We start from the raw sequence: 9,504 nt of genomic DNA, 5'->3' as shown, positions 1-9,504 counted from the left end.
GAAAATACACAGTAAGTTTTCATAGATTACCCAAAGAGTTGGAGTTGTGGCTATCAATAACCCGAAGTTTGGAGAGGACACAGCGATTGAAGCAGTGAAAAATCAGACGGTGTGCAGTCTACATTTCAAGCCGGAAGACTTCGAACCCAACCCCTTAGGAGTGAAGAGACCCGCGCTTGTGAAAACCGCAATTCCGTCGACATTTATCATTCCAAATGATGACAACGAACAGACAGCAACGTCTTCTAAACGCATTTGCCTGGAGGTCAGACTCTTTCTGACTCGACTCTATTAGCAGGCTAGCGGCTACTGAGAACACACACTGATCTGCCGTACAAAGGGAAAACGCAGTAACTACATATTTGGTCAAGACTGGTAATGGACTTAGAAACATATCCTTTGTGTTGTGTCAAAGTTTCGTGGCTCAACTGTGTCCCGTTTCAGAGAAAACACTGTTAAATTTGCAGTAACTACAAATTCCAACCTTTTACAAAGGCAAAACGCAGCAAGTGACGTTAAGGCGTTCTACCTTGGTTGCGCTACACCAAATTCTGCGACCCACCGAAAAGTGTGACCCCAGGGGGCGCAGTTGCATATTTTCTGCAATATGCACGAATTTGAAGCGTAGACAGGCATGACAAAAACATACATAAAACACAAGATCTCCCCCAACCAATAACCTTTTTATTAAAGATGCTTAATTAATGCATTTGATTGATTTGATTAGCATTTTACAGACCCTTGCAAGGGATAGGGCGTTTAGTACGGTCCTTCACCGTTGCTTCTTTACCCATACAAATCTACAGTCAGTGTTAAATTGCGCTGATTTACCTTTGAGCATTTCGTATTATAGGCTACTGTGTAAAACGCTGTTTAGAATTAATGTTAGTATCAAGAAAAGAAAGACTCACCGGTGGGGGGAGATCTTATGATTTATTTACGTTTTTGTTATAATCCACACGTGCACGTTGCAGAAAATGTGCAACAGCGCCCCCTGGGGTCACACCTTTCGGCGTAACACCGGAGTCAGAATGCCGCTAGATAGATCGCTGGTAAGATCGTAGTATGTTTTGGTCGCTTGTTGTTCTAATGTGTCTGCCTCGAAAACTCCACTCGTCAGCAATGAGGAAGAAAAGTTAGAATTATCTGATTGAACGCAAGATCCCACAGTTCCATGACGTGTGGCTCTTGGAGAAAGGTACATGTTTGCCAAAAGAACATCATGTATGACGCGTTGTTGGTGTATTTCCTCCTTTGTCCTGTGGGGGCGGGAGACGCGTTTACACTTCCGGAATTGCACAACACGAAGAAGAAACCTACTGTTTTTGTTTTTAGAAAACTATATGGTGTACACGTGTTTAGTCGTGACTATATAAAGGGTCATAAATGCATCGATTACACCGCCTGGGACATTGATCGTATCCCATGGTACTCCGCAGACATGATTTCGATGGACGCTCTTGAGCGGAAACGTTAACTTTAGCATGAAGAGAGTGTTCATTGGGCATTAGCAGCTCAACTCTATAAAATCCTCAAAATCCTCAGGGATTATCTAATTTTACAAACATAACGCTTTTCCTCATGAGGTCTAGCTTGAAGTTAAAAACGTCAGGTTTAATCTCCAGAAATGGTACAGGGGGGCGTGCAGTCAAATACTATGTTACTTTCTGATCATTAAAGGGGTCATATTAAGTATTTTAGCTTCTTTCCCTCACCGGGTGGGTGATATAGGGTTCCTATCTATGTATAAAGTCCGCTAAGTTAAAGTGCGTATTGGAAGTTAATTTTTTTTAAAATATTTATACGTAACATTCTCTGAAAATTGCCCTTTGAAATTAAAATGCAGGATTTTATCAGTTTAAAAAAGTATATCGGCAAAAATTCCAGTTTTAAAGTGACTATTTTTTTATGTGATACGTCAAACGCGTCATATTACGTAGGAATTGGTAGACGCAGTCGCTGTTGCTGCCTCAGCTCTATGTGTAGTTGTGAGTAGTTACCGCGGTGAGCGGTCTTGTATTCCCCCCACTGTGGTTTTTGGGTTTTTCTAATCGACGAGATGAGGCTTTGTATCTGTGGGGGTTGTTCCAACTCCGACCTCCTGTCCGACCATCTCCGATTTCACAGTTTCCCCGATCGGAGAAAGGATGGAGCAGGCTTTCGAGCCTGGGTGCATTTTGTACAGGTGAAGAGAAAGGACATTTTTTTCGCCTCTGTCACCAAATACACGTTCATTTGCGCGGCTCACTTTAGACCAGAGGACTATGTTTCCGGGGACATGATGGAGTTCAAGATGGGTTTTCGGAGCGAGAAACGAGTGAGGCTGAAAGCCGGTGTGGTTCCCTCAATTCATGCTGCTCCAGCCTCAGCTTCGGGCTCAGCCACCGGCGGCAGTGAAGATCACGGACCGGTCAGAGATTCAACGATTCGGAAACGTAAACGGTGCACTGTAAGTTTTGTTTTCTGACGTTTACTAACTTCCTACATTAGTCAACATAATGACTTATGGTCAGTATCTTTTATTGTAAAGCAGCTTTGCTGTCTTGTAAAATCCATCAGTTTACACTGTAAACAAGCTAACATGTTAGCTAGCAACAGCATCCTATTTTATGAAACTTTTATGAAATCATCGTCATTAACAGTTACCTGTTTATAAACCCCATGTTCCTCTGGAAACTGCCGTCTGATGGCAGACACAATGCATGCAGGTAAGGGCTTCCTGATGTGCCTGCCAAGAATTCCATAGGCCCAGCGGACAACCTGCCTGTATGCGGTGTAACGATACTGCCTAAGGATAGGGAAAAAATATCGACAGTTAAACTTAGTCATCAAAAAGGGTGATATTGTTAATGGTATTAATAAGCTAAATTACAATAGAAAAAAAATCAATTGAGTTCTGATATTGCTAGCAATTAATATATTTAAATGTTTAATGTTTTCAGTTATATAAAATTGGTAAAGTCCATTCAACATATAAAACAAGTCACAAATTCTGGGGTTCAGCAGGTTTCAAAACCCCAGAATTTGTGACTTGAGCTCTATTTACTTGGTAAACTAGGATCTTTTTATAGTTATTTTATTAAGGAATGTGGACAACTGAACATACTCGTGTGTGCTGGCCTGCAGAGGGCCATGTTCCTGTTTGAAGGCCAAGTATGCTACCTGGAGCACAAAGGGGTTCAGACAGCATCCCTCAAAGCCTGGATGCAGAGTCAGGCATGTTACGTCTGGTCTGGGGTTTAGCGTCTCCACTAGAGCCCAGAAGGGATCCACCTCCCTGCAACACATGCTCTCCTCAGCTGAGCTCATTGGCTGGCATTTCCCACACAAGCACCTATCAAAATGAAATGTGAGGTTAACTTTGCTCGTTTCTTTCAGTTTGATCGCGCACTCTCTCGCTCGCCCACCCGTCCGTCCGCCCTCCCTCCATCCCTCCAGTAGTAGTTATGTAAGAGATAGTGTGGAGTTATACATCCTGTAGATTCATATATAATCATGTACTAGTAAAGTTATGCCTGTTAAATATTGAAACGTGGCCATAATTTGCTGTCATTAGCTAATATTAACTCAAGCTAATGCCAAGCACTCACCAAGACACCTGCCCAATTCTCCACTGATTCTCCTGACACCACAACTCTATCTCCCTCCTATTGCCATGGTGTCTCCCCCTATTAGGTGGTTGCTGTTCTCCCTCACGGCTAGCTGGCTCAAAATTGTACGGAAGTGGTCCGAAACTGTTATCTATTGTTGTTATGTTGCCTATGTAGTCTATGATGATTAGAACGTCCGTCTACCAATTCCTACGTCACGCTCGAAAACGAGCGTTTGAGATGCGGAAGTAAAATTGTATCACAAAAACGGCTCAAGATGCCACTTGTAGTGTAGATTTATTAATAAAAACTAAATCGTGTATTCTAATTTTTTTCCTATATGATTCTTCACTGCAGTATCTAACTTCCAATACGCACTTTAAAGGGGTCATATCTACCCAAAAGTGAGTTATCCTCTCCTGAACTTCCTGCCAGGTCCGTTTGCATTTCCCTTCACATGAAGGCCAGAAGTTCCGCCCTGCCGCTAAGGATTTGTGAGGTGCAGTGTGGTGAGTTGGAGAGGCGGACATAGGCGGGACGCACTACCAACGATGAGAAAGAGGGATTATTTTCTAACCAATTCCATCACAGCAACATTAGTTGAGTAACACAGCAACAATCAGTGTTCTGGGGAAAGGGAGGGGGTATCTTCAATCAAGTAACTTACTACCTTCAAGATGGCGAGGGTAAAATGCAATTCTGTTGTCTCTTTGAAAGCAGTTCCTTTTAGCCTGCGATCAAATTCAGAAAAATTGGCATTAATACAATCAGGACCTCCAAGACCAAAATTAAAAATTAAACAGGCTTCTACAAGGGGGGGGATTGCATTCACCCGTGGATTTCCACCAACATGGTACGTGAGAAAAAACTTGCTAGCTGGCTGTGAAGAAGCTAATGCTTGCTTCTGCCTAATCTTCCACCCCGACGGCCGCACGGCAGACAGCACTGCTTGGGTATCGAAAGGTGTGACAGATATGCATAATCTGTCTAGGAAAATAAAGAAGCATGAGCTGTCAAAAATCCACATTGACAGCTGCTTGAGTTTTGCGGCTATTGGGAGGGTGACCATTGACTGGATAAGGGAAGCAGGCTAGCTGTCTGTCGCCACAATGATGAGGTGAGCAAGAACCGACACATCCAGTGTGTAAAGTTTTGCCGAGTGTTTGAGTAAGCTTTGCGAAGCAAAGATGAGGCTGAGATTAAGACTGGATGAAGTTTTTGATCAGCTCCTAAAAATGCTACAGTGTTCCAGGGCACATCAAAGATGGTGCAGAACGAGCTACTGGAATGTATGCTAGCTTGCTTTAGGCAAGGCAAGGCAACTTTATTTATATAGCACTTTTCATGCACAAGACAGCCTCAAAGTGCTTTAGGATCTCTGTATGAGTTAATCATCTAGCAAATTGATGCTGTCTTTTTTAATGCACCTATTGAATGGGTCACCTTAATCATTATCATTGCCCACCTGAGGTTATTTTCAGGAGCCGCCACTCAGGGTGAGTTTTAAGGTGTTGTGCATAAGTTGCAAAATTTGTATTCATAGACTCAATTTGCCTCTAGTCACGACCGGACGCAGTTACCGGACACCACACCATTCAAGCCCGTTTCCACGATGCAGGATGCCAAACTGACCCCCCACACACCGTCTCCGTGGGTACACAGACGTGGGTTTCTCCACACGGGGTCTCGGATGGGACACAGCCTTACAGAGGTATAGGGCGTCCATGGAGAGGCGAAGCTATATAACACAGACATTAAAAGTGGATTTATTTTGAGGCACAGTACCTGGAGATACTGTGATGTACTGAAATATTTATAATATATCTGGACTATAGGAAATACAGTGCATTTTGTAGTTTAGTTTCTATTTTCTATTGGTGGATTTCATATGTCGTGTTCACTTTTCCCTTGGGGTGATGTTGGAGCACACACATGTATTTATTTTCCTTTTCATCCTATGAACAGAGGCAACGGTGGCTTGTCCCAGAGTGGGCCCTGAAACCATGTCCGGTTTCCGAGATCTCACACTGTCTCCCACCCCTATAGGAGCCCCAGGTTTCAGTCCGAGCAATAGACTTTGTATGGAGATGGAAGTGGAAGTCCCTATAACAGAGTTCAAAGTGGAGCCCCTTGACTCATCATCTAACCCCGGCAACTCTGTTGTGAAAGAGGAGCCAGACAGTTTGTATGTTCCGTATTTGTACGACATGATTTATCAGCATAGATTAAGATTACTGTTGGAAATCAAATGCAAAATTGTGTGGTTCTTTCTGTTGTGTTAGGTTTGGACTAAGGGCTTCGCATGACAATGCAAAATACATAGTATTCGAAGGCTGCCTCAGAGAGCTGTTCGACAGCTGCCCGGTGTGCAGGGGACAGTGTGAGGTCCAGCGGCGACGCCATGGGACCTACGTGGCATTCAGTCAGCATTGCAGACACTGTCGTTACTCAAGAGGGTGGCAGAGCCAGCCCATTGTTGGAAGCACCCCCCTCGGCGACCTTCAGCTTTCAGCTGCCACATATCTTACTGGTGCATCCTTCTTCAAACTGGCCAGGGTACCGGTACTACCATTCACAGCATGTGCAATTTGGAATCGTCAGTGAGCCTTTTCCTCGACTTTTCTCGTTTTTCATGTTATCCTAGATCTTCAAGGCCATGCAGCTTCAGACCTTCAACCAGGACACCTTCAGGAGACACACTCAGTGTTTCCTGGAGCCGGCTGTTGTCCACAAATGGAAAAAGGAACAGCAGATTCTGCTTCAGAAGCTACACCACCAGGGAAAGGTTACAGTCTGTGGAGGTATGCGAGAAGACTCTCCAGGTAAGCCAAAACACATATAAAATAGAGCCATTGGTCTGTTCTGAAGAGCATCCATCTTTATATATTGAGCTTTGATTGAAAAGCTCTGCAAACCCACCTTGATCGGTCCTTTTCTTTAAGGGCACAATACAAAGTTCAGCACCTATAGTCTTATGCACATGGAGAGCAACACCATAATAGACGTTCAGCTGGTCAAGGTGCGTGACGCATCATCTTTTTGTTAGGCTTGCAAAATATTCAGTATGTTTGTTCATATCTTTGCAATTCTGTGTTCCCACCACCAGAGCAATGAAGTAGGCGGTAATGACCACATGGAGATGGAGGGAATGAAACAAAGCCTTGACCTTCTGGAGCAGAACGGTTTAGAGGTGGACTACATGGTAACTGAGCGTCAGCCACAGATTCTGAATCATCTGATGGAACGCAAGATCCCACAGTTGCATGACGTGTGGGTCTTGGAGAAAGGTACATGTTTGTCCGAAATGATTTGTTGAGCCCCCTTCACACATAGTTCCAAGTCAATAACTGGGGTAACATTGCGGGCACACATTGCAGGGCGGTAATCCAACACAGAGAGGGGATGCCTCTTTTCAGAAGCTGCCCTGTTTCCAATAAAGAACGATCTTCTCACTGCTATGTATGCTCAGACAATTGCAGTTGACTAATTGAGGAGCATAGTCGAACTATGGCTGTAATCTGAATAAGCGGTACATGAAAACGAACTTAGGCTTGCAAATTGGATCGATTGGATTGTTATCGGATCACCCAAAACCATTGGCTCATTAATAGAGCCAGAGGTATATCAGTAGGGCTGCACAATATATCGAATTTTTATCGTGATGACCATATTGGCGTCCCACGATGACACGTAGTGTTCTCGCGATATTTTTTAAAATAATGCATCCGCAAAAAAAGTAAAAAACCAAAAAAGAAACAAGCCCCGCCCATGCAGTATATGCTCTACCTCCGCTGCAAAGCAAACCAAGTGCTCCCTGTACACCTGTCTGCGACTGCTTGAGTCCATCCTGCACACAGCGGCGTGAAGCCTGAAAAAGGGGGGGGGGGCCGTGGCCTGGCGTCAATTTGCCGCTGAGCAGTGTGTGGCTCCTACCGCTAGGGGGTGGTAGAAATTCGAAAGATTTTTTTTTTCAATGAATAATCGTGGTAAATAATTGTGATATCAATATTGATCAAAATAATCGTGATAATCATTTTGGCAATAATCGTGCAGCGTGTGTGTTAGAGAGGGAGAGATGGATATATATATATCGCCGTCTTTCTCCATCTCATCAAAATATTAACAAAAATCTATTCTAAATGTACCCATTTTTCCTTTCCTCAAAATGTTAAACAATGATCAGAAAAAACCTGAAGAACACTTCCAGTATCTCTTTTGTTTTGGTTCTGTGGTCAAAGTGGATAAGATACTCCACAACGAAGCGGTCTTCTGTGATGTGGTGCAGATGAGTCAGCACAACCAGACCTCCTTCCTGGAGGCCTTCCACAGCCTCATCCAGAGTTTCGCACCCCAGAAGGTGGATCTCCCTTTCATGGGACTGTTGTGCAGGTAATACTTCTGAATGGATTGTGAAACCTCTTGTACCAAAGTTGCTGATTAGTGGCTCTTAAGTCTAAAGGCCAAATCAAGTGGATCATTGTCTTTTGACATTCTGTTATTGTAGGTTGTACTTGGCGATCATGCACTACAATGAAAATGCGGAGCGCAAGCAAGCTGGAACACATCCCGGTCCAGCTGTCATCAAAACAGACCCCACTTACAGTGAGTTGTAAATCATTAATGTTTTATGGTAAGAATAAAAATAAAACCCCCAAATAATTTCAATAATTATATAATGTAACGTAAAAATAAGGATTCAGTGAAGTAATGAGACACAAAGTGACCAATAGAAACTTTACAGACTATGTGGATGCACTGCTCAAGCTTGTCTTTGAGGAGGTGGTTGAGAATCCAACACCATTTGTTGACGAGTTGAAGTCCATCCCCGTCCCTGACCACGCATAGGCCCAGTACGCGGAGGACGACGTGGGACCAATTTTGGTAATACAATGGTGATTGAGCCTTTACCTTTTACAGTATTATGAAAGTTAAAAACTGCCGGGGGCAACACTGTGCGTATATCTTGGAACAATTACTTCTTGTCGCCAAAGACAACGAAACGGAAATCTTCGATACAGCAATTTGAATAAAGGGTTAACGTATGTACCGCGCTAGTATGAAAGGATGTCGTAGTATGGTTGATGTATGACATGTTAAGACACTAGCATTGAAGTCATTATGTAGAGTATTCTATAAGGTTATTGTATAATGTTGAAATCATGTTGATTTGCTTTCTGTGTGTAGCTGTCGACCAATTGGGGGCTGTGCAGCACCAGCTGACCTGCACTGCCATGTTGATGCCAACTCCAACGGGGCCTACATGGCGATAGGCCACTTGCAGAATCCCCTAAAGAACAGTGTTTGACTGCTTTTAGACTTTACAGATTTGTACTGGCCTTGTATTGTTGAATTTGTTTTCAGATTGCATACTACTACCAGTGAGCTCTGGATCATCCAGACACCTGCTAGGAACTGGTCTGAGTTTATATCAGTTTTCTTCAAATAAAACAAATTCTCAAAAAGCCAAAGCCTTATAAACATGATTGTATTTAGAAATCTCAACCCGCACTGTCCGATGTCATCATCCACGCCACCCACTGGGACTCCCTGATTGGCAGACAGAATTGTTTTCAGAGCCAAGACACCATCGTCAGGCTGGTGGCAGACTTATATCTGGAGGTAAAACTGGAGATAATATAATAGGCTCCCATGGTTATTATTGCCTTTGCTAGGACTTACAACACGGTTCTCCAGAACTGTCATCCAACAGCTGTCACTGCTGCTCCACCCAGACGCTGGTTGTTATCAGGTCGGTGGCTTAGTTCGGATCGCAACTCACAGGACACTAAATTGCATAAATTCGATGTTCTATGCTGATTGGTTGATTAAGACTTGGTTGTGGATCTCCATGTGAGACTGGACGCCCTCCCGGAATATTGAAGCTGGCACGAGGTTGATAGCACTGCAACATAAA

At 43.6% G+C, this 9,504-nt stretch overlaps 1 protein-coding gene across 8 annotated transcripts; it reads left to right on the top strand.

Annotated features, from left to right (window-relative positions):
* The first annotated feature begins 1,020 nt into the window (after positions 1-1,020).
* LOC115559773 (uncharacterized) lies at positions 1,021-9,054 on the top strand. Of its 8 annotated transcripts, none has more exons than XM_030378841.1 (11): positions 1,021-2,449; positions 5,151-5,301; positions 5,637-5,775; positions 5,873-6,146; positions 6,235-6,412; positions 6,533-6,609; positions 6,697-6,877; positions 7,829-7,979; positions 8,095-8,192; positions 8,332-8,471; positions 8,775-9,054. In XM_030378841.1, exons 1-10 carry the CDS (start codon positions 2,060-2,062, stop codon positions 8,433-8,435), a joined length of 1,743 nt encoding a protein of 580 aa, XP_030234701.1. In that variant the 5' UTR covers positions 1,021-2,059; the 3' UTR covers positions 8,436-8,471; positions 8,775-9,054. The 8 variants fall into 8 exon arrangements, 7 of the variants coding, with proteins under 7 accessions (XP_030234701.1, XP_030234699.1, XP_030234700.1 ...); XM_030378839.1 differs by having other exon boundaries at positions 5,556-5,775; XM_030378840.1 differs by having other exon boundaries at positions 5,556-5,775; positions 8,332-8,482.
* Positions 9,055-9,504: the final 450 nt, after the last annotated feature.

This window comes from Gadus morhua, chromosome 15 (genome assembly GCF_902167405.1).
Source record: "Gadus morhua chromosome 15, gadMor3.0, whole genome shotgun sequence".
In the NCBI taxonomy this organism is placed as follows: Eukaryota; Metazoa; Chordata; class Actinopteri; order Gadiformes; family Gadidae; genus Gadus; species Gadus morhua.
This window is presented reverse-complemented; position numbering and strand designations above follow the sequence as displayed.

What these genes read in the sequence shown, in the direction of transcription:
- LOC115559773 (XM_030378839.1), top strand. Translation starts at nt 2,060, where the DNA reads ATGAGGCTTTGTATCTGTGGGGGTTGTTCCAACTCCGACCTCCTGTCC. An exon ending in CCTTCTTCAAACTGGCCAGG is followed by an intron (nt 6,147 to 6,234) that starts GTACCGGTACTA and finishes ATGTTATCCTAG; the next exon opens with ATCTTCAAGGCCATGCAGCT. An exon ending in TATGCGAGAAGACTCTCCAG is followed by an intron (nt 6,413 to 6,532) that starts GTAAGCCAAAAC and finishes CTTTTCTTTAAG; the next exon opens with GGCACAATACAAAGTTCAGC.